Here is a 24,662-nt window from a genome sequence, read left to right as displayed (position 1 = left end):
GCATTGGAGAAGCTTGTGGAAATGTTGGAGGTCTTGTAAGATCTGCAATGTAACTAAAGGGAATGTGGGAGAGAGAGAGAGAGAGAGAGAGAGAGAGAGAGAGAGAGAGCTTGAGTTCCCTGCAAGCAAACACACACACACACACACACAAGAGAGAGCAAGACACAAGAGAGATGGATGGCTGAATTTAAGAAAATGAAAAAAATGGAGGAAGCTTTTTTCAGAGGATTATGCATGTACGCAACTATAGCTCTCATCGTGATTCTCAGAGCAGAGGGCTATGCTTCTCATGTCTACTCTCTTAGAACATGTTTGCAATCCTGTCAATGGCAATGTCTGCGTGTAAATTGCATTCTATTGGTTACCTTATTTGCAGAAGATCTCTCATCTATGCATTTAGACGCCCTTCAATAAAAAACATAAAAAGTCTCTCATAGCCCCTCTCTTCATGCACATAGTGTAGCATCTTGCAACACTTTACAGCATCTCTCAAATGGGTGAAAACCCCTCATCATCCCCACGAGCTGCATGTCGATGCACATCATCTCCTCGGGCTGCATGCCCCCTCATATTTGTTGCATGGGCTGCAAGCCCCCTCAAAACACTTGTCGGGCTGCATGCCCACTTACATCACTTGCTTGGGCTGCATGCCCTCTTACATCACTGGTGCGGTTTGCATGCCCTCTCACATCACTAGTGCGGGCTGCATGCCCTCTCACAACATCATCGAAGTTCCCTTCACGGGATAGCCACCGTGTGAAGACCCACTTGCTCTCATCATTGGAAACAACTTCACCACGGATTTTTAAATAAGCAACAGCCAACTCTCGAGGTTTGTCGATTCCTATTTGTTGGGCAATTGCATCAAAAGTGACCACATCAGCCTTGACATGAGACCTTGATTCTATGACCCTCTGTACATCAAGATCTCTTTGCAAAGCATGGAGCTCTTCAAGCTCATTCATCAAGGCATCAGTATCTTGTTGATCCTCGGCCCTAGCAGACAACACTGGATCGTTATCCGCTAGAGCCTCAACATGATCCATGTCTCTATCTTCTTCCCGCATGCGACGAGTACGAGTGATAGAGTCCTCCACATAATGATCTGATTGGCTGACCATAATGTATCTTTCAGCTTTTCAGAAAGAAAAGAATTTTCCGTGCCCCGGAATCGCTCTCTGCCAGTTTCCCAAGTATGATACCGAATAGATTGCAAGGGTGCAACAGTGCCCCTACACAGACAAGAGGGCCACAAAGTCTTTCCACACGCTCATTGTCGCTTAAGCCAAAGGTAACCTCTTTCAAGGCGCCACAATAAGACGAGGGCTACCTCAGAATCCCAACCTTCTCTCACGGATAATGACTCCTTACAGCCATACCCAGCATCATATTAGGCACAACTATGTAGAAAGCTAGGTTGTGATACCAATGAAAACGGAAGGGCAACTGAACATGGAAAATCTAATCAATCATGAAATCTGAAAATACACATAAACATGCCAGATAAAACAAGATGACAAATCTGCACAGACACCACACTAGGGGCCAGAAGATGGGCTGACCCCCCCCCCCCCCCCCCCCCTTTATGGTTAGATTACCAAAAAGAAGTCTGCTTCCAATACAACTTTGCGGGTGCCCAGGGTTCACCACTGGCTGTGCACCTGTTTCTTCCAATACAATATGAAAACAAGAAAACATCACATAAACCGAATTTCCTTACAATTCTCAGCACAAGTGAGCATTCCCGGCATCAAGCACATGCAGGACAACTAGCCCATAGCACTCCCACATCAGCCCGGGACAACTCAACATCATCATCTTCTTCCTGTCTGGCTCATAGAGCAAGTCAACCAACCCTCAAAGGCTGTTTTCAGCAGTCAACCAGCCCTCAGTAGCCTTAGAAGAAAGCGACCAGCAGTTGTACACAAGCCTGCAAACCCCCGGTCGGAAGGAAAATTGCCTAGATGCCCACGACCAGCTCTTCCTCTCTGTTTTTAGCCTCTGTTCAAGCTGTAAATCAGCCAGCCAGTAGTGGAGAACATGCAGAAGGAGTCGGCCAGCACCTCCCATGCACTTGTTAGGTATTCGTCGTCGCGATAGAAGGCTGTAAACAGCTTGGAGAAGCAGCCGACCAGCCCCCATACACCTGGAAAAACAGGCGCCTACCTCCAAACTGGAGTTTCCTCCCATAGTAGGGCTTCCCTGCTGAAAATAGCCCACACGTGTGTTTTTCTGGTGCAGAAAGGGGCCGCCTACATGAAGGAGGTCCAAATAATGTCCAGTGTCTAGTTTTTGGCCACCACGTGTATTAAATAAGTCCTGCTCAATGTGTACTCACTTATAAGTTGTCCGGCCACTTATAAGTGAGTGTGAACCTGCATCAATAATTATTAGCATGTGAACTCATAAAGCTGTAAATTGAGTTTTTGGGAATACTTAGCATGTGCAAAACACATGTAGACCACCTGTCAGTCCCAAACAAGTGTGCACATACACGTCCACAGGGTGCCCAGGCGTCCCCGATCCCATGGACAACACAGGCAGAAATCTGAGGCATTGTCCAGGCAAACAAGACAAGTCATCCAAAGATAAAATCAAGGTCATGCACACACATGAGTGCAATTATATTGGAAGAAACAGCCATCTGCTCAGTTGTATCCGATAAAATGTCCAGGGTTCATGATCCTTCCGGAACCTTCCCAGAACATAAATACAAAAGATCTCCAAGATAGCTAGTCCCAGAGAATTTCATCATGTCAGGCTCCATGGGCCATACATATACATCATGTGAGGCCCCACAAGCCACACATGTACTATCATGTCAGGCTACACCAGCCATACATGTACTGTCATGTTAGGCTCCATATGCCACACAGACACACCATGTCAGCTTACCCTAGCCATATATATGTATGTCATGTCAGGCTCCACATGCCACACATGAACAATAGAAAAATAGAAGTTGTAAGGAATTTTGTGACAGAAGCCTTGCCCTTGGTCTTGTCTTTCTTCTTGGACAAACAATCCTTGGATAGATTTCCTCTTTTCCCGCAAGAGAAGCAGCTACTCCGACCTTTCTTCTGAACTGAGGAAAGTTCTTGGTCAGATCTGTTGATTGACACCTTTAACTTACCCTATGAAACGAGAACGGACTCCTGCTCCAAAAGTAGGGAGCTGAGATCATCAAAATCCAACTGGTGGATGTGACCTGGCACCGCAAAGATCGAGAAATCACATCATAGTCCAGAGGAAGCTTGGTGAGGATAAGAGCAGCCAGTTGAGAAGAGGACAAAGCAACACCCATAACCAGTAACTGGTCATGGATAACCTTGGCCTTCATGAGAAAAGATTGCATGGAATTGCCTTAAGGAAATAACAAGCCATAGAGCTGCCCCTGCAAGGTAATTGCCCTCATCGATGAATCTCGTGTAAAGAGATCCTTCTATTTGACCATACCTGATGAGCACTGGTGAGAGTTTGCAGTGCTGGTGAGACCTCCTTTGTGATGGTTCGCACAAGCACAGAATGCGTCTTAGAGTCCCGATTCTCCTAGTCTTGTAATTCCACAACAAATTCATCCTCCTGATCCTGAGTCCACCTCCTAGAGTTTTGAGGACGCTCAGGCTTCCTTTCAGTGCCCTGAAGAATGTCCCACAAACCCTTGTGGATGAACCAGACCCGCATTTGAAGCTTCCATTGAGCGTAGTTGGGTCCTTTCAACTTGTCATCTTTGTTCATACAGGGGGGAGCCATATCCACAACAGCAAAGAACAAATCTCAGCTCTAAAACACTTCTCTCAAGTGCTTTCCAACGAAGCGAGGCACGAGGAACAATCAGCCCCCTCTCAAACCGTAGAGAGAAAGAGGCGGGACAACAACAAAATAGTCCAAGATCCACCGGGAACCGCCTACTAGAAGGGCAGGGACTCGTGGAGGAAGAAGACAATGTAGGGCCACTTGTCTGGCAGCACCAAATGCAAAGAACTCACCAAAAAATAGATGCCGGTGCAGAAGAAAACACAGCCACAACTCCACCTTTTGCCTTTGTAGAAGAAAATGCAGCCAAGTGAACTGGCTTGATTGCCTCTGTAGGAGAAAACACAGCCACCAAAACTGGCCAGCAGCAAACAGCCGGTTGGCTGGACCTGAAAACGCAGCACTGTTGGGAAACGCAGCCACTTGTTGTCACAGATCTGCAGCCGGGAGAGATGTGGAGAAAAACGCACAGCAAAAAAAAGGAAAGGTGGGCAGATTTGTAGAGTTTGGAGCAGCGTGGACCTAAGCGTATGATACCATGAAGGGGATAGCAGAGGCGGAAGCATAAACAGTAAACATATGAGAGAGTGCAAAGGAGAATGAGAGAGTTGGACAAGATCACCTTTTATAACAGCAGTAAAGCTTTACAATGGCAATGGCCAGCAACTGGATGTTGAACTAATCCATCATCAGTGATACTCATGAAGTGATCTTTGTAGTACAGCATCTTTGGTGGAAGAGGCTGTGTAGGCGATATCCATGTCTCTCGTGTATAGAGCTGCCATAGGTCCTGTCTCAATACTCTGTTCCTCTCACTATGAGAGAGACGGATATGTGGTGCATCCCTGTCATACTAGAATGGTGGTAGATGATCCATGTCTAGGCCATGCTGTGAGAACCAATGTGTGACCTGTGCATACCATGATCCTCTGTCTCCTGCCTCAGCCAGTTGTCTAGATGCCTCAAAAGCTCTGTATGACAATCTGTTCTGTGGCATCTCTCTGAATCTGTCTAGCAGGCATATAGTATGGAATATGGCCTCTACCATCATAGGAGGCGCAACAAACTCTGCTCGGATAATGTCATGAGGTATTGACGGTTTGCTGCGTATCATGCGTGCCATCAGGAGGGCCTGTGGTCTCTCTATTTGTGTCCACCAATGGGTAGCAAGGCCTGGCGCTCATACCGTTGCTCCATACATGAGTGCCGGTGTGACTAATGTGTCAAATAGCCACCCCTTCGTCCGGGGCTCCTGAAAATGCGCCTGGTGGCACTGTCTCTCTAGCATAGCCAATGTTGCATATCCCCGTGTCAGTGAAGCGCGTGGCTGCTGCTGCAGAGAAGGTAACCCCTAGGTACACGTATGATGTCACCACCTCCACCTGGTGTCGTGCGAGAGTGAATGTCAGTTGACTCCTGCCCTGTCTCAATGTATGAAAGACTTGAAGAACATGCCTGGGTCTGCTTTGAAGCGAGCCAGTCGCTCCGCACCCTCTCTGAAGAGAGAGAGAGAGAGAGAGAGAGAGAGAGAGAGAGAGAGAGAGATTAAGCGTCTACTAAAGACCCAATGGGCCTATGAGAGCAAAGTGATACAATAATGTCCATGGCATATCTCATCATGGAATGGAAAATAAAACAGAAAGAAAACATAAACATAGCTATCTCACTTGGGTGATACAAAACTATCCATGGAAACTCATCATGGAAATACTAAGAACATAGAAACATGAAAGCAGCATTAGCTCTGAGTAGATGGTATACCACTGTCCAAAATATCAAGCATCCATGATCTAGGTTAAGGCTCCAAAGTCCTCTCTAAATAGATTGAAGTCTCCCTCTGATCTCAAGACTCATAGTAGATTGGGCATTGACAAACATAGTGCTCCCCCAACTCACCGTGTGACAGAGTCTACATATCCTGTCCTCTTTGGGTATCTGCTCAGCTCTGTCAGTCTCTATCCTCAATCTATGGGATGATACCCTAAGCTGGCCAATGGCTATGACAACATCAACATAACTTGGTCTTTGTATGAAACCGTTTGCTGTGAATCTCAAGAAATAATCTATGTAGTATTGCATCTTGGTAGGCAATGGGGCTACCGGTGTGATCCATGTGTTACATGTGTATAGCCTGAGTAGATCGTATTGGATCACCCGGTTCCTATACTCTTGTGTAAGCCTAATGTATCGGGAATCTGCCACTGTGCTGAGCTCAGACTCAAGTTTAGATTCATAGAGCTTGGCCAAGATATGGACGATTATGATGGTGCTGTAGTTATTAGGATCCATGGGGTTTCCCACCTTATGGATAGGCGCAATAGTGTGTGATGACCAGGTGGGGGGAAAGCCCTTTGAGAGGGCCCTATTAAACATATGGGTTAGAGGGGTGCTAGGGTGTCGCTTGCATAGGGAGGCGCTCAGCCATAAGCCCCTCTCAGAGATATCAACGTCTACGAAAGACCGAAAGGGTCAATGAGACCAAAAGGTGATACAATACTGCCATGGAAATACTAAGCCATGAAAAGGAAATAACTGAAAGAAAAATTAACTGCTGCTAATGCCTGTGGGTATAAGTGCATGGCATTGTGTGAGAGGGAGCCTCGCAAATACCATCTGGTGGCTGAAAGGATGTTTGGTCCCTCTAATGGGAGTTTGGCAAGGCGTTGGAGAGCACCCTGGATCTACGTCTGGTGAGCAGAGGATCGTGATGCTTGGGGCTAGGGACGACTTGCTTGCAGTATAGATCGAACACTTTCACTAATACTTACCCCCGCGGGTGCGTTTGTGTACCGGAGTGCGAGAGAGACAACACTTGGTATGGGGCACTTAGAAGTGGGTTTGAAAATACAGACTCTCCAAGCGTGCTACGGATACATAGCCCCTTGCCAATCGGGCCTCAATGGCCATTGTCTTTCAAAAGCGTGGTCCCGTAAATGTAACCCGAGGTACACATACAACTTAACAATCCTCTATAAAGGAAGGATTGCCGTGATGTGAGCATGAGCTTGGTTTTGCTGAGATCGACTGTGAGGTCTCTCTCGTCACAAAACTCTCAAGTGCCTCTAGATGTCTCTGAAACCCCTCGGCTGAAACTGATATTATCTGGAGGGGCACTACCACTTGAGCCCATGGTGAGCTTCTGTCCTCCAAATCTGTCAGTGAAACCTGATATCACATCAACGTACAAACCAAAGAGTGTGGGAGAGAGTGGACAGCCTTGTTTGACCCCAATAGTGCTGCATATATCCCCGGAAAGCTCTCCTGGTGCGCCAGTTGCACAAGGATAACTCGCCTGCGTGCACACACACCCCCTTCCTTTCTTTTCATTAGCTTGGGGAGCTGTTGTGTAGCGAGGGCCCTGCAGTGCCAGCAGGCAAGGAGATGACGTGGGTTCGATTCCTGCTATCCGCCTATCAAATCACTAAGGAGCCTGCGGTTCAGGGTGCGCTGAGAGAAGTGCACTACAATTGAAAATGCTTGCTTGACATCAGTGAGGTTGTGGTGCAACTGTTAGAGCAAGACTATGTGTAACCTAGGTCTTGGGTTCCAAATCCAAATCGCACATGGGGGTCCCCTTCACACACAATACCCTCACATAGAAAAAAATTCCAAGTGTAAGTGTATAATGTGCACTTAAGGGTGGTGTATGTATGCAAGAGTGTGTAACCTGGAAAAAATATCCGACCACCTCCAAAAAAAAACCAGTTACTGTGGGCTCTGCCAGTTGGCACAAAGGACAAAATTAGGAGCCTGGGATCATGTGGGAACTGAAGCTCTTGTAGGTGTCCCACTAAATGGGACTGAGGGACAGAGTCAAAAGCTTTGCGGAAATCGACAAAGTGACAGTATGCATGCTGTTTTAGTGACCTCGCCTCCTCTATGATGGCCTGTAGGGTAAAAATATGATCTAGAGTGGAGTAGTTCCGTTTGAACCTGGCCTGATGCTTTGTGTTCCAGCCTCTCTGCCATAGAGCTACTCTGACTCTAGTACTATCCTGTACCTTGGCCATCGTATGACCAATCATGATGGTCTTGTAATTATTTGGGTCCGTGGGTTTTCCTACTTTATGGATGGGAACAATAGTGTCTGTGGTCGAAGAGGAAGGGAAGCCTTCACAAAGGGCTCTACTAAGGGGTTCTGCAAGAATCGGAGCTAGTACGTGATGCCTGTAAGCAAAGTCTTCCACACGTAGATCTTCATGATCTTCTGCTCTCCCATTATGCAGATTTTTAACAGCCCTAGTAACATTGACAGCATTAAAAAAGAATGATGCAGTGGGATGTGGAATGTGCACATCTGGCATATGGGCTGATCCGGCACATCATAAAGCCGTTGTGCATAGGCTTCCCAAAGGTGTGGGTCTTGGATGGGTATTGGCGTCCTTTTCCCCTCAAGAATGCACCATGCGTAAGCTGAGAGAAAAATCCCTTGCATCTCATGCACAGAAATCAGCCCGTGCTCTCTATCTTGCAAGAGTTGGAGCTGCGTGTTTCTGCATTCGTCATCATACAGCCCATTTTGAGAGAGAGAGAGAGAGAGAGAGAGAGAGAGAGAGAGAGATTTTATTAATGTCTACTAAAGACTCGAAGGGTCTATGAGACCTTTAAGATTTTACATGTGTAGACTGGATGTCAGAAAGTGATGCTAAATATACCTTGTGTTTTTGCAGCTAGAAAATCTCTCAATCCCATTTTTGACAGATGAAGAGTTATCATCAGATTTTTCAAAAGATTTTGACATAATTGTAGATGCCATTTTTGGTTTCTCCTTTCGTGGTATGTTCTTTACATCTTTAATATTTTATGTGCACAGCTGAACATGAAATAAATACTTTGAAAACTGGGCAGGTATGCATAAGTAGAATTCAAGAAAAGACGATTGGTTATGGATTTGTTTCTTTTTGGCTTGTGACCATTTTTAAATCTTGGATTGGAAAATAATAGCCTTCAAGTTTCTATTTCTATCTTTAACTTTGCAAACCTTTACTTCAGTACATCTATGATATTCAAGATGATTTTTGGCTTTTGAGTTCATCACATTTTTGTATATTCTGTACTGAAGTCACATATTGTCAGAATATGCAGCGGAGATGATGACCAAATCTGGGAACACAAGAGCAAAAGCAAAAACGCAGGCAGAAAAACAGCACAAGAGAGAGAGAGATGTAGGCGTGTAACTCTGCTCTATATACACAAGAAGATCCCGAGGAATGATACAAATAAGGCATGGGGGCTGGGGTCCTATATATACCCCCCTAGAGGGCAGTCGGCCAGCATCAGGAGTGCCCACGACTGATAAAAAAGACCCACGACTGCATAAATGCAGTCGGCCAGCAAAACAGGTGCCCACGACTGATCAAATCCAGTCGGCCAGCAGCCCTGAAGCCCACGACTGATGTAGATCCAGTCGGCCAGCAATAGGGTGCTCCTGGCATCACCTGGCAGCCCTCCCAAGCCTCAGAAAAATGGGAAAAAATAGGGGAAAAATACGGAGAGTGGGGAAAAATGGGAAAACACCTCATAAGGGCGGGCACACCCACAACAAAGGCCCTGGTGTATAAAACTGGACAGGAGATGACTTCTAACACCCCCTCTCAGCTCCTGGCTGTGTAACCAACCACTGGGAGCTGGGGTGCCACCTGAGCAAATCCTGAGAGAGCGACTTCGTGAAGAGGTCCACTGTACTGTCCTCCGTTGAACAGAACTCCAGCAAGATGTCATCAGCAACGATCTGTTCACGAACAAAGTGCCTCGGGATGACCATGGGTTCCTCCAGTGGAAGCCCAAACCTGCAATGTAACCTCCTCCTGTTCCGTAAAACTGCTCCTGGGCCATAAGTAGATCTCCTCGTGTCCGGATCTCCTCCCCAAACCGAGTCACTCCAACCGCGGAATCGAACTCCATCCAACAATCCCCCTCCTGTGTACAAGAGTCCATGATCCTTCGCATGCTGCAGAAACCACAAGAAATGCAATCCTGCCTCCCAAAGAGACATCTGCAACCAAGAGCTCAACTGCCTCATCAGGAAGCCCCCGTCCAATCTGGTGTCAATCAACCAGATCAATGAACCATACAGCTTCTGAGTCACAGAGACATCACACTGCTCACAAGGATCAACACCTGTTACGGTGCACACGCAAGTCCTGGAAACCTGATGAAACCTGTCAACCACCCCCTCTGAATCCGGAACCACAAAGCCTGGAGAAACCACCTCCTTCTGCAAGTAAGCACCTGCCACCTGCCTGGCTTTCCGAAAGGTCCCCGTGGAAAGAACATCCTCATCTACTGGAGGTTCTATGTCCCGAACACTACGAGACATCAGAGCATAAGTGACCTGTTCAGCTTCCTCTGACTCACGAACACAAGAACTACCAACCTCAGTACTGGAAAGTTCCTGCCAACTGCTGCCGTCTACTGGCAAGCTATCCACCACATGGTCTCGGAAAGCTCGTACCTGCAGCGTATCCACACCTGAGTAGCCATTACCACACTGCCACTCATCACAATCCTGAGGACCTGGGAGAGAGAGTGCTGAAAGCCTGTAGACTCCATTCTCCACTCCACCTTCCCAAACCACTTGGCCTGTTGCTTTGTCCCGGAGAGCAACAAAATGCTCATCAAACTCCACCCGTACGCCAGTCTTGCAAACCTGATGCACTGACAACAGATGAAAACCAAGTGCCGGAACATACAACACCTGGGAGGAATGCTTCCCCCCTCTGCCATCGGGAACTATCTCCATCCTGCCCTCACTGTGAACTGGGATAGTGGACGTATCCCCAGTAAGAATATGACCAGAAAGCCTGCAGAGATCCTGTAAACCGGAACGGGAAGGAGTCATGTGCCTGGAAGCACCACTATCGAGAATCCATTCCCGAGTATCCGTTGCGGAGAGTCCTCCAATCTCCTCCCTGCCTGAAGAAAATGAAGCATTGGTGTCCATCACCTCCAGGTGCACAAAAGCCGGAGTCTTCATGATTGCTGAGGAGTCTTCACCCTTCTCGGTCTTCCGCTTGGGACACTGCCTCCAGTAGTGGCCTTTCTCGCCACAATCATTACAGGTCCTCTCTGCCTTCAGTTTCTCGCGGTCAGCGTCGGACTTCTTCTCAGAAGACTTCTCCGATGAAGCCTTCCCTTTGCCCGAGTTACGGCCTTTCGACCGTTGGCCAGTAAAGGCCTCCGAACCTCCACCCTGAGGAGGGTTCGTGAATCGTTCCTCCTGGTCCAGGACCATGGGCACAAGCTCCTCCCACGCGATGGTGCTGAGCCTGCCACTGGTAATCAACGACGAGTAAAATGCTGAGTACGAAGAGGGCAAATGTGACAGCAACGTTATGGCCATGTCCTCTGACGATATCTCCTTCCCAGCCTGAAGAACTTCCTGCTGAAGAGCCTGCAGCTTGTTAATATGCTCCCGCATCGTCGACGACTTTGCAGGGCTCATAACCCGCATCTGTACTTCCAAGGAAATCCTCTTCATGGGCGATACCCTGTTGTAAAGTGAGGCCAAATGCTGCCATATACCTCTGGCCAGCGTCATGTTCTTTACATGATTGATTACGTGCGGTGTGCAGTTGAGGAAAATAAACGAACGGACCTTGGCGTTGACACGATCCCACATCTGTGTCTGGGCCTCCCGGTCCTTTCGGGTTGACGGTAACTCCCCTTCCTCTACTTCCGGCCGTGGAATACCAACAACGACGAAATCGGCGAGATCGTAGGACTCCAGAACGGATTCCATCATCACCTTCCATATGCCGTAGTTGCTCCCGTCCAACTGACGGTCCACCGAGAACGTGGGGAGTGTCGGGATCTTCACATGTCTCTCGGCCATCTCAAACAAATCTGCCATAGCGGGGATGTACTCTGAAAAGGGTGGGTCGGTGGGAACAAAGAAGAAATAAAACCTGCAAGTGGCTGTCCAGCAAATCAGCCCGCCTTCCTCTTGCTTCTCCTCTTCCCGATCAGCCCGAAACAGTCCACCAATCAGCCACAAAACAGTCCCCCTCTTGCTCACACAAATCCCAAGACCTATCAAGAGCCTAGGGCTCTGATACCATGTCAGAATATGCAGCGGAGATGATGACCAAATCTGGGAACACAAGAGCAAAAGCAAAAACGCAGGCAGAAAAACAGCACAAGAGAGAGAGAGATGTAGGCGTGTAACTCTGCTCTATATACACAAGAAGATCCCGAGGAATGATACAAATAAGGCATGGGGGCTGGGGTCCTATATATACCCCCCTAGAGGGCAGTCGGCCAGCATCAGGAGTGCTCACGACTGATAAAAAAGACCCACGACTGCATAAATGCAGTCGGCCAGCAAAACAGGTGCCCACGACTGATCAAATCCAGTCGGCCAGCAGCCCTGAAGCCCACGACTGATGTAGATCCAGTCGGCCAGCAATAGGGTGCTCCTGGCATCACCTGGCAGCCCTCCCAAGCCTCAGAAAAATGGAAAAAAATAGGGGAAAAATACGGAGAGTGGGGAAAAATGGGAAAACACCTCATAAGGGCGGACACACCCACAACAAAGGCCTGGTGTATAAAACTGGACAGGAGATGACTTCTAACACATATGGCATTAGTTGTCCACTGTTTACTTGCTGTTTTACTTCTTGTTCGTTGTAACTACACCAGGCTAGGTGTGAACGTTCTTGGATACTACCTTGTGAAATAGATAGCACGTCAACACTTAAGTAATGGACACTGCATCAAAGTAAATAACAAAACTGAAAGTAGAACTGCACAATGACACCACCATTGGGGCTACGAACGCCCCCCCCCCCCCCCCCCGAGTATATTATTGGAGTATTTTAATTTGTACAAAGTTCCAAGGGCTTGCTTGCCAGATAATCCAATGCAATGGAAGCATGAAGACAAGTTACCCAAACAAAAGCATGTCGGAGTAGACCGTCGATGCCGGACTCGGCGAATGAGTCAAAGTAGCTTGGCCACCACTCTCCTATGATCTGCGTGATCACCTTAGAAGAGCCCACCACTTAGTGTGCCGGGCAACCAACCCTGTGGGCACATGAGCCATATTGATGGGAGGTGCTTACTTGCTAAATCTGTCAACAATGGTTGAATAGCATCATTGCCTGGTTGAGTACGAGGCAAATCCATGATAAAATCCATTGCAATACCCATGGTTATGAGGGAATAGGCAATGGCTGAAGCAAACCAGGAGCCTTTTGCCTGTCAAACTTGACTTTTTGGCAAGTGATACATGCATGTACATATGCCGCTATATCTTTGCGCATACCTGCCTAAAAGAAGTAATGCTCAATAATGCATGTAGTAGGCAAAATACTTCTATGTCGTGCATACGGAGGAGCATGGCACTCATCAATGACCTTTTGCCTCATGTTTGACACAACACATAGGTAGTTATCCTTCATGAGACACCCCTCTTTGGTCACGTAAGACGCTGTGCATGTCCAGCCCCACTAAATCAGTCCATAAATGCCCAAAATCAGCGTCCGTATGGTACAATTCACGTATGGTAGACAAGTCCCCATGTGAGGCAACTAACATTGCAGCCACATATGTGGACAATGCATCTGCCACCACATTCTTCTTCCCTGGTGTGTGCATAATCTGAAAATGAGACATAGACAATAAGTTTGCCATCCTCATATGCTTCTTCGAAAGCTTAGTTTGTGTCAAGAAGTACCTTAGGCTTTGATGATCAGTCTTGACCATAAAATCAGCCCCAAGAAGGTAGCGTTTCCAAATATTCAAGACACGAATCACATCCAACAACTCGTTTTCATAGATGCCCAAAGAAAGCTCTGCATCTTGCAAATGACAGCTTTCATAAGTTACGGTATGTCCTCCTTGATTTAGGACAGTCCCAATGAAACTTCCGGATGCATCACACCCCACACAAAATGGTTTCTAGAAATCTGGAATGACTAACACATGTCCACTCATAATGGCATCCTTGAGGCGAATGAAGCCTCTTTCTCATCAACTATCCATTTGAAGACTGCCTTCTTCTTAGTGAGCTTATGCAATGGTGAAGCAATCCATGCATAGTGCTTGATAAAATGCTTGTAATATGAGCATAAATCTTCCACATAAATGAAATTATTTGTGGCACAATCATCAAACATAAAGAGAGTGAGTTGATCTTTGAGTTGTTCCCATGCTTTACATACCACTCTCGCTTGTTGAGGCTTTGTGTTCCCTTGTATGTCGGAATGGCATGCACATTTACCTTTGGTTGCTTCGCATTTTCCTTCTTCCTATGTTGCGGGCATTCCCTAAACATGTGATCCTTGCTGCCACAAGAGAAGCATTCACCTTCCTTTGCATATTGCTCTCTTTGCTCTGGGGTTAAACCGAATTAAGGCTTTTTATGGGGGTTATCCTTTGGCGGTACATTTCCAGCTTTACCCCCACCTTTTGCACAGCAGAAAAACAAGAATATTCAGGATGGACAGCAGGTCAGCAGCCTTCTAGAAGGCATGGACAACAGTCGGCAAGGCAGCCAGTCAGCTATGGCTGCCACACATGTGAAAGGCGATGATGGCCATGATGATTTTTGGAGGACATGAAACTGGCCGACAGCTGTAGTTGGCCGACCAGCTCTCAGAGAATATTATGTAAGCACTAGTCGTGTTTATTAGGACTCATTCATTCCTCTAGGGATTGGATCAGTAGGATAGGACCCTCTTGAGTCAAGACAACCTTTTATGGGGCAGTTTGTCACGTGCACACCCAGTTGGTGTACAGGTGACATAGCATTCTAGCCTCTAGGCATTCATAAACATTTAGCAGATCATTCTTGGCATTAAGCAAAGGCATTCAAGCATTATCCAGGCATTTACAGCAGTTAACACATGTACCCAAGCATAGATCACAGCCTGAGCATCAGTGTAAGGGGCTGTTACAGCACCTACAGCAGGTACATAAGGCATTCAAGGCATTTAGGGCATGTAGCACATCAGGTCGTGGACTGTGGAACCAGCCGGCAGCATCTTAAGCATTTAATGAAGTCGTGAAGACAGACAGCTGGCTGACAGAAGTATACTGGCTGACCAGCAGTATAATCTCATATAAATAGGCAATCGCATCATTCAGTCCATAGCTTCCTACTCAGCATTTCCAGCCTATGGAGCAAGAGGGATCATCGCCATATTCAGCATTCAGCATACAGTTAAGCATTCAGCAATCGGTTTATCTCCTTTGCCTACAGAGAGGAAAACCAGCATTCCAAGGGTGGACCTCAACATTGGAGGAAGGAACATTTAGTCATCATCAACGTTCAGCCTTCATCAACATTCAGTCATCATCTTCATTCAGCATCTCTCTCTCATCCGAGAAGGATATTTATCTAGGACAGGCATAGATCTATTTATAGATCTTCCTTGTAACCATTGCATAATATAGCTGCATTGCATTGCATTGCATTGCATTGACACCATTGTCTATCTCTTAAGTATAATTAAGTGGAGTTTAGTTAAGCCTAAGGTTTTACTACGATCATCCCCCGCATGTCACTTTACTACAGGGTAACCAGCCTTAGTTTATGTTCATTCCAAAAGTCATTCAGTAAGTCAACATGTTAGTCGCTTCCGCTTGGTTAAATCCAATTCTCAAGATCTTGCAGGCCATCCCCAGGGTTTTCCCCTTAGGCATGCATTAGTAACCCATCCATTTGCATTCTTGCATAGCATATAGGGTTGCACATGGCTTGCATCAGCATAGTAGTCATCCTAGCAATCAGTCTAGCATCTTGCGTCTGTAAGGCATACATGATTTACCCATGAGTTTTTTTGGGGAAGAATGACATCCATCATCAAGGGAGTAAATGGAGTTTTGGGCTTCAAGTGGTAGCAGCAGGGGGTTCTCTTCCACATAAGAAGACGGAAGTGGCTCCAACATCGCCTCAGGAGGTTCAGAAACGACGGAGATGGTGTGTGAAAGGATTCCACAGACAGGTCAACGGTGATTCAGGTATTTCCAAGCAGATTTATCAGCATTTGCCATGTAGTTTTTGCAGTGGAGAAGTCTTTGGCTCAAAGGATTCAACTCCTACGGTCGACCTTAGTCCTGACAGAAGAAGACAAAGTGGGGCATTGGTTTATGTGGAGGAGGATCAACAGAGGAGTGGAAGGGTTGTCAAGTGTACCACCTAGCAATAGTTTAGCAAGAGGGGAATGTCACATGCATACTCAGTTGGTGTACAAGTGACATGGCATTCTAGGCATTCATAAACATTTAGCAGAGCATTCTTGGCATTAAGCAAAGGCATTCAAGCATTATCTAGGCATTTAGAGTAGTTAACACATGTACCCAAGCATAGATCACAGCCTGAGCATCAGTGTAAGGGGCTGTTACAGCACCTACCGAAGGTACATAAGGCATTCAAGGCATTTAGGGCATGTAGCACATCAGGTCGTGGACTGTGAAACCAGCCGACAGGTTTGTATCAGGCAACCGATGACATCTTAAGCATTTAATGAAGTCGTGAAGACATAGATAGCTGGCCGACAGTAGTCTACTGGCCGACCAGCAGTATAATCTCATATAAATAGGCAATTGCATCATTCAATCCATAGCTTCCTACTCTTCAGCGTTTCCAACCTATGGAGCAAGAGGGATCATCAGCGTATTCAGCATTCAGCATACAGTTAAGCATTCGGTAATCAGTTCATCTCCTTTTCCTACAGAGAGAAAAACCAACATTCCAAGGGTGGACCTCAACATTGGAGAAAGGAACATTCAGTCATCATCAACATTCAGTCGTCATCTTCATTTAGCATCTCTCTCTCATCCCGAGAAGGATATTTATCTAGGACATGCATAGATCTATTTATAGATCTTCATTGTAACCATTGCATTTAATATAGCTGCATTTCATTGCATCAACACCATTGTCTATCTCTTTAAGTATAATTAAGTGCAATTTAGTTAAGCCTAAGGTTGTTTAACTACGATCATCCCCCGCGCGTCACAGAGCTTGTGGCTTGCCAAGATTTTACACCTTTTTGTACTATATTGAATATACTGAAACTCAGCTCTCTCTCTCTCTCTTCTCTCCATCTTCTGTATGCGTTTCGCATCTACATGTTCCTGCAAAGGTGTTTAGGGCTGAAAGAAGACTCCCAGAGTATGTGACATTGGTATCAGAGCTTCGGGTTTAGCAATGCTAAACACTCATGGTGTCCTAGATGAAGGTGCACAGTCCAAGGAGAGTAACATAAGACATGGAAGAAGCTCCCAGGAGGTTGGTTGGTGGTGTTTCACAAGACCCAAGGAGAATGGCTGTCCTGTGAGTCGGATGCCACTTGGGGCATACTAGTAAAGGCTTTTAGGCAACGGTTCCAAGGAGGATGATCCTCCAAGGGGTGGCGTGAGAGTGCTAGACTCAATACTCAGGAAAAGAAGACCAAAGAAAGTGTATAGGGATAGGGCAAGAAGGCAAGGGGACCAAGTGGAACAGATGCACAAATCTTCATTAGATTCGGAGTAGAATTGGAGAGTTGGGTAGGGTTCTCAGTGAAAAGGTTGCCAAGAAGGGAAGGATGACAAGCTCGGGAGTCCATGAGGAGACAAAGGGATGATGACAGTCATCTAGGGTCAGAAGTTGGAATCCCGTCGTCAAGTTCAACAGAAGGGGATGTCATGTGCATGATGACATGGACATGCTAATCTCATTGCTAATCCTTGAAGGGCAACAGAAAAAAAAGAATATTCAGGATGGACAGCAGGTTGGCAGCCTTCTAGAAGGCATGGACAACCGTTGGCAAGGCAGCGAGTCAGCTATGGCTACCACACATGTAAAAGGCGACGATGGCCATGATGATTTTTGGAGGACATGAAACTAGCTGCCGACAGCTGTAGTTGGTTGACCAGCTCTCAAAGAATATTATATAAGCACAAGTCGTGTTTATTAGGATTCATTCATTCCTATAGGGATTGGATCAATAAGACAGGACTCTCTTGAGTCAAGACAACCTTTTATGGGGCTGCGGGCAGCCTCTGGCTTTGCCAAGATTGTACACCTTTTTGTACTATCTTGAATATACTGAAACTCAGCTATCTCTCTCTCCTCTCCATCTTCTGTATGCGTTCTGCATCTACATGTTCCTGCAAAGGTGTTTAGGGCTGAAAGAGGACTCCCAGGAACAAGAGATCAACTGGGCCTCCAACACAGGCTCTCTGAAGCTCCTGCGCGGTTTGATGATTATTCCAAGAGACAATTTGCATGACTAAGGATGGGGGGAGTGGGACCTGCGCATGCTGAGGATCCCCTCTCCTCAGAGAGTCTTCGGGGTTGATTTGGAGGGGGGGATGATCACAGTTTGAGTGGGGCTAGATGCAGGCCAAGTGATCCTTGATCTTGTCCTCCATAAAGCTCCACTCCGCTTTGGCTTTGCGGTACGCCTGCTCTGTGCTCCATACGTGGCAATGTAGGAAGTGGAGGAAGGGCCTCAAGGGACTAGTGCCTGCCACATGGAGAAACACATACAATATCAATATCATCTCCAAGCTTGTGCGTCAATGTCACCGTTTTGACATCGGAGGTAGGAGCTTGTTAATTCCATGCGGGCCAGGGCCAAAAAGTGGGTGATGATGTCGACTAGATGGCTATCTCCTAGGTGCTGAGCTAGGGAGACTGCTTGGGAATGAATGGCACAGGAGGCAGACTCGCAATCCCACTCCTTGTCGGCTGCGATGGTGAGGGGAAAAGAGAGGACCATCGCTCCATTGCCATGTGTATGGTGGGAGACCACACAAACGTGGAGAGGGCGGAGGCCTAAGAAGAGGGGGGAGGAACCACAGCCCGAGGGGAGGTCCACCGGCTCCGAAACCTCGGAGGACGAGCCAAGAACTTGTTGCAATCGGAGGAGTAGATCTTCATAGGGATGTCACACACTTGTACACATAGGCACCATCGCTAGAGCACACGCAACAACAACGACCCCCCCCCCCCCCCCGCCCCCCCCTCCTAGATTGTTGGAAGCCATGAAAAATTGTGGGGGTATAATGGGCCTTTGTGAACCTTAGTGTGTACATACCCTTTAGGACCTTAGTCATTTTTTGTATATGGGATTAATCATTCAAGGGTCGTGAGCTGACGACAACCTTATTGCCAACACCCTCCCAAGATACACTAAATGGCCTATCCTCCCAGGATGAAGAGTAATCTGATGACATGTCCTCCTGTGGTGCCTCCATGATATCAAACATGGGAGATACTCCACCCAATGCAAATTGTAGGTGAGAAGAGTCCTTGTGAATGACCTGAGACATTGAAGCGACTGCCGTTGAAGCCAAAGATTCTCCACTGAGTGCAAATTGCAACTGTGAAGACTCTTCCTAACAGACTTGCCTGAAAACTTCCTTTGTTGATACCTGTGGCCTAATGCATTGAAGCACCCTGGGTGTGTGCTCGACCCAAGAAATGAATAGATTAATCTTGTGCTTGTGCTGTGTTTAGTTTATCTTGAAAGGATTCCATTGTGAGAGTCCTAGATTTTGTCATCTTGAAATCCGAGATGAAACATGAACTGGGGGAGGTGGAGACGAGGTGTGGTAGTGGAGGGGTGTGCTTGTGCACAGGAGGGGGCTAGAGGGAGCGAGCTGGGGGCAGAAAGACAGCAGAGAAGGGGTGGGAGATGAAGGGAGGTGCACTGGCTGGTGGGCTTGTGTAGGATGGGAGGGGGGGAAGGCGACAAGTAGCTCATCATCAGTGCAACACTGTACAATAGTAGGACCCTTTAGGATATGAAATTGTCGTATGTTGTGGCTCCATTGTAATCCTCAGTCCAGGATATGTCAGGTACGAGCTCCATAGTCATTCCTCAGCCTTAGAGAGTTTGCCAGTCAGTCAAGTCCCTTAACCCACTTGGAGAGAAGCATTCATGCATATAGAGTCAGTAGAAACCTAGGGTTTGCATTTGCATATCATTCATCCCATTTGCACATAGACCATGACAGAAGCAATAGAAAATTATTCAGCATTTTACTACATTTATTAGCATTTATTATGGCATTTTTCCATAATATTTCAGCATTTATCCCATTATAGCAAGTCGTGTAGCTTTAATGCTACAGTCAGCCAGCTTACAGCCAGCCGACCAGCCCTCTTGCCTGTATAAATAGCATCACTTGCATCATTCGATTCATCTCATCATCATTGGAGTCGAGCATTTCAGTCCTTCAGCACTAGGAGCATCAACGCTTGAGCATTCAGCCATACATTATCAAAATTCAGCATCATCAGCATTCAGCCAGAAGAAGCTCTACAGAACCTTACGTTTTCAGCATTCATCCATCATCTTGTTTTGCTACAGCCATTTCGGTGAAGGTAAAACGCATCATCTACATTCATTCATAGTGCATATCACAGCCTAGAACAGTCCGAAACACAGCCCCTTCTCTCAGCCTCAGATTTGCAGCCTTCCTACATTCCATTGGAAGAGTGCATAGGCATCGAGATTGGTCATCATTGGTGCTTCTACAGCTGTGTACAGTTTAGCCCGACTTTTGGTCTTTCATAGGTCTTGTGTATGGCTTATCTATAGTCACAAGTCAGTCCTTCAAAGATAATAAAGCAATTACTCCTAGCAATAGGAGGGGGCCCTTCAGTGGGTAATTTGGGACCCAATAAGGTGTACAAATCTCTCTCTCTCTCTCTCTCCTCAAAGTTTGAAGTGATAAAGTGATTGCTAAAGACTTGCGAAACTCAGGATAAAGAAGGCGGTGTGGGACTGTGTGATAGGATCCTTCATTACAGATAATTCCGCTGCATGTTACATTGTGATGCAAAAAATTGGATAGATTGAAAAAGAAGAAGTGGAATCGTAGTTTTTTAACTCCCAAGGGAGGTCTATGGGACTCTAATCCTGCAGTCCCAGATGCTGAGTTGGCACACTGTGTTTGCAGGTAAAGCTCGTCCGCCTTTTGATAAGCTACTCCAACAATTAGCCGTCTCAAATGTGGATGGTGCTGCAGATGTTCCAGTTATCTCAGTAGATATTCCCTCAGGCTGGGATGTGGAAGAAGGTGACAAGGAGGGAACTGGTTTGAAACCGAACATGCTGGTGTGTTTTGGATCTTACATATGTCTCATTACGAGATTGGCATATGGTTAAGTTGCAAGCTCACTAGTGAGAGTTTCCTGTAAGCATTGTGAAGATGTTTTTATCTCAGGTGTCATTGACTGCACCCAAGCTATGCGTAAAAATGTTCAGAGGCTCTCATCACTACCTGGGTGGTCGGTTTGTGCCATCAGCCATTGCAGAGAAATACAATTTGCGACTGCCCCCGTATCCAGGCACATCCGTGTGTGTGCGAATCGGCAAACCACCCACAATAGATGTGGCAGCATTACGTGAAAACTATGTTGGTGCAGTTCTCCTTGAAGAGCAAGTCAAAAGTGATCCAATCAAGCAGGTACTGCACTCAAAACATTAAAAAACCGTGAGATTTAAACAATGTATTATCTGAAGGAAGTAGTTGAATCATCTGTTTTTAATTTATTTATGCTCCTCAACAGTTTCAAGAGTGGTTCGAAGATGCTGTTGCTGCAGGCCTTACAGAACCAAATGCCATGACCTTAGCAACGGCTGATAGTAAAGGGCACCCGTATGCGTGCTAACCTTTGATCATCTATCTTTTCACTAGCTACAAGAGTTAGAATGGGCAAATCTTGCCTGTGAGGGATGGTTTCTTATTATAAGCTGTACATTTGGCTAGGTCTGCACGGATGGTTTTACTTAAAGGTTACGATGATCGTGGTTTTGTCTGGTAAGAAAAGAAGCATGAGCAGATGTAATGTTTCATCTCACAAATATCATACAGCTCAATGCCAGCACGATGATATCATCTATGATGCAGGTATACAAATTATGGGAGTCGGAAGTCTGTGGAGTTGCATTCAAACCCCTGGGCTTCGCTTGTTTTCTTTTGGGACAGGCTTCATCGACAGGTCAGTGTTTTGATGATCCCCAGGTTTAGAAGTTTTGTGATCTAAAGAAGCTTGAGATTGTTCCTATGAGTAGAGCTACCCCTCAAAAGGTTGAGGATAAGGCTGGCTACACACAGGATGGGTGCCCATCACCCCCGTTCAGCACAACCACCAATAAGCGCCTAACATTTAATGGGTTGGGCATCCACTGTAAATCCAGTCTCCCAGCTGAATTCTGACCAGGCAGTCACGTTACTAAAAATGACAAAGGTGTGGCTAATTCCAGGCAGACATGGACGGGCACCCTTATCAACAGCCAGTCACAGTGCTGTGAATTTGTTGTTCTCGGGAGCCAGGGTGTTAAGGTGGAACTTTGGGTGGCACCTGTTTGTGTTCTTAATCAATTTCCTATGCTGTGTGGCTGTAGTCCATGAGTCTGGCAGCTGTGTGTGAAGGGAGTGTCTCATCTTGGGCATCCACCCCACTGGTACATGCCGGTGTTCATGCCCACATGACCGGCATGCAGGGAATGTCACCTGGGCTGTGTAATTAATATCGATCCTTTCAAATGCTGCATAGTTGAGGAGATTTTTCACTATGTATCCCCTACCTTATGTTGCAAAGGGGTACATGTGGGTCAGTTTGAAGGATTTTCTTTGGCTGTTTGAGATTCTGGGTAGACTTGAGGACTTTCTGGGCTGTTTAGGTCCGGGTTGAAGGACGTGTGGAGAAGGTTTCAGACGAGGAATCGGATGAATATTTTCACAGTCGGCCACGTGGTAGTCAGATTGGAGCTTTAGTAAGTCCTCAGGTAAAGTCTCAATCAGTCTGAGGACCTTTTCTTTTGTTTCAGTGAAGTTGTGGTTTAGATCGGCTTTGACAATTTTGGCATGCCTGCTGCGCAACAGAGTGAGGTACTGCCTGGAAGGCAGGCCCTTGATGATAGGTACAAAGAAATATGTGAGAAGTATGCGGATGGGTAAGTTCACTGCTGCATTATTATTGTATTTTTCTTTCATCAATTTCAAGAGGCTTTGTTGTTGATTTACATATGAGGCTCTTTTTTGGGCTATACTAACTTGATTATGGCATCTGCAGAGGCTACATTCCAAGGCCTGACTCTTGGGGCGGGTTTAGATTGCAGCCTGTGGCTATAGAGTTCTGGCAGGGGAGGGAGTCCCGTCTTCATGACAGGTTTGGAAAATTATGGGGCAAGTAAAAAACATAAGAATTTGGCTGTTTCTTTTGGATTTGATTAATTTATAAGAGAACTTGGACATTGTCTTTTTCAGGCTGCGATTCACTCGTAATGGGACTGATAAGCAGACATGGTCTATGGAGCGTTTGGCACCGTGAATCTTTGGAAACAAAGTACGTCAGCAAAATATAGGTGAGGTTCAATTCTGCCAACAACTTTTTTAATTAAAATGATGGAAATGTGTGGCATTTAATCATTCTTTTAAGGATTTTGTTGCAATAGAGTTGATCCAGCAAACTGAAGTATGTGGTGTAGATCCATGTTTTTTTCTGGAAATGTAATTTGAATAGACAGGGGTAATGCCAAGTTAAGAGGGTCTTGACAGGACATGTGGAATCATGCCAAAGACTAATGTAATGCATGCTGGCTGGACAGGCAGCAAAGACCAAAATAAAACTAACATGGCCTAGGGAGTGGCACTTTGTGCAGCAGGATATGAATCGTTCTGGGAGAAGACTCGGTGGTCTCAACAATAATTGAGAGCTTTTGACATGGAACAGAAGAGAAGCTTCGCAGAAACCAGAGAAGATGATTTTACCCGACAGTGAGAGGGTCAAATGTTTAGTCTTCTGTACATGCACCATCTTTTCCTTACTAGCTATGCAGTGCATTATCTCTCTCTCTACTAATGTTGTTATCATACAGTTTACTCATGGATCATATGTCATCTTTTGGTCCCACAGACCCTTAAGGTCTTTTGTAGATGTTAATATAATCTCTCTCTTTCTCTCTCACACACACACACACACACACACACACTCGCGCGCGCGCGCCTGCATGCTCACGGATTAGACAGGGTTAGTAAGGTTACAGCCACATGTACTACTATGTGATCAAGGGTATTTCATGGTATTTACGAGGAACCAATTCTTTCATTTGGTGCATTAGTTGGAGGCTGTGTTTATGCCCACTACAGTGCTCCATGCATGTTCTACGAATTTGATCTTTTGTTTTTACGGAGATGACGAAGTATGAATCTCTTCAAGTGAAGTTTGTGGGTTAACTTCACCAAGGACAAGCTTGACAGTCTCCACATCTCATCACCATCAACAATTTCAGGCTTTGGATATTTGTGTGATGGCCTTGCATCACCTTTTTAGGCTCTTGGTGTGGATGTTACATTTCTTATGATAGATTATTAGACGGATTCAGGATTGTGATCTTAAGTATCCAAAATAGTATGAGAGATTGAATTCCTCATCTCATACCTATGCTAGTTGCTCCCCACAGGGGCCACACAAAATTATGTAAGGAAGTACAAAGAGTTGAACAAACGGTTAAAAATAAAATTCTTTACTTTGGTTTGCCTCAATTTATGAAGGATGTTGAAATCTTGAAATCCAGCGGAAAAGGTTTTTTTTTTCTCATATATTTCTTGGGGTAGAGTTTCAGGAGAGTGTAACCTTAGAGTTTCTACAAGTTCTATATTAATGCAACTCCTCTCTCTCTAGAATTTGTTGGCTCAGTCTGTGCATTATGATAAAAGTTTTAAGATTTTAAAATCATGTATAATTTTGTTAAGTGAGATTTTATGTAGGTGACATTTGTTTTGTTGCCTTTATAGTCTCTCTCTCTCTCTCTCTCTCTCTCTCTCCCTCTCTCTCTCTCTCAGGACATGCTCCACCGCTATCGGGCTACCTTTCCACGCGACATAGCTGAGGGAGACCTCTTGGCCATACTGGTCAGTCCCATGCTTGACATTTGGAGAGTGGTATATCATCT

General features: G+C 46.1%; 1 protein-coding gene across 4 annotated transcripts in view; it reads left to right on the top strand.

Moving 5' to 3' along the window:
* The window catches only part of LOC147607396 (pyridoxin (pyrodoxamine) 5'-phosphate oxidase), a 33,226-nt gene extending 9,411 nt beyond the window's left edge, over window positions 1-23,815 (top strand). For 2 of the 4 annotated variants that reach the window (XM_086790808.1, XM_086790812.1), the window contains exons 6-16: window positions 8,427-8,532; window positions 20,659-20,816; window positions 20,926-21,168; window positions 21,272-21,360; window positions 21,472-21,522; window positions 21,613-21,703; window positions 22,389-22,493; window positions 22,591-22,661; window positions 22,781-22,876; window positions 22,975-23,072; window positions 23,316-23,815. In XM_086790808.1, the coding sequence (XP_086646934.1) occupies window positions 8,427-8,532; window positions 20,659-20,816; window positions 20,926-21,168; window positions 21,272-21,360; window positions 21,472-21,522; window positions 21,613-21,703; window positions 22,389-22,493; window positions 22,591-22,661; window positions 22,781-22,876; window positions 22,975-23,038 (1,074 nt within the window). In that variant the 3' untranslated portion in view covers window positions 23,039-23,072; window positions 23,316-23,815. Of the gene's footprint in view, window positions 1-8,426; window positions 8,533-20,658; window positions 20,817-20,925; window positions 21,169-21,271; window positions 21,361-21,471; window positions 21,523-21,612; window positions 21,704-22,388; window positions 22,494-22,590; window positions 22,662-22,780; window positions 22,877-22,974; window positions 23,073-23,230; window positions 23,256-23,315 lie in introns of those variants that run through there. The other 2 variants (XM_086790809.1, XM_086790811.1) reach the window with 2 other exon arrangements.
* Window positions 23,816-24,662: the final 847 nt, after the last annotated feature.

Source organism: Cibotium barometz, chromosome 55 (assembly GCF_041138505.1).
Source record: "Cibotium barometz isolate CiBa-2024 chromosome 55, ASM4113850v1, whole genome shotgun sequence".
Lineage (NCBI taxonomy): Eukaryota > Viridiplantae > Streptophyta > Polypodiopsida > Cyatheales > Cibotiaceae > Cibotium > Cibotium barometz.
The sequence above is the reverse complement of the archived record's forward strand: the minus strand, read 5'-3'. Positions and strand labels throughout refer to the sequence as shown.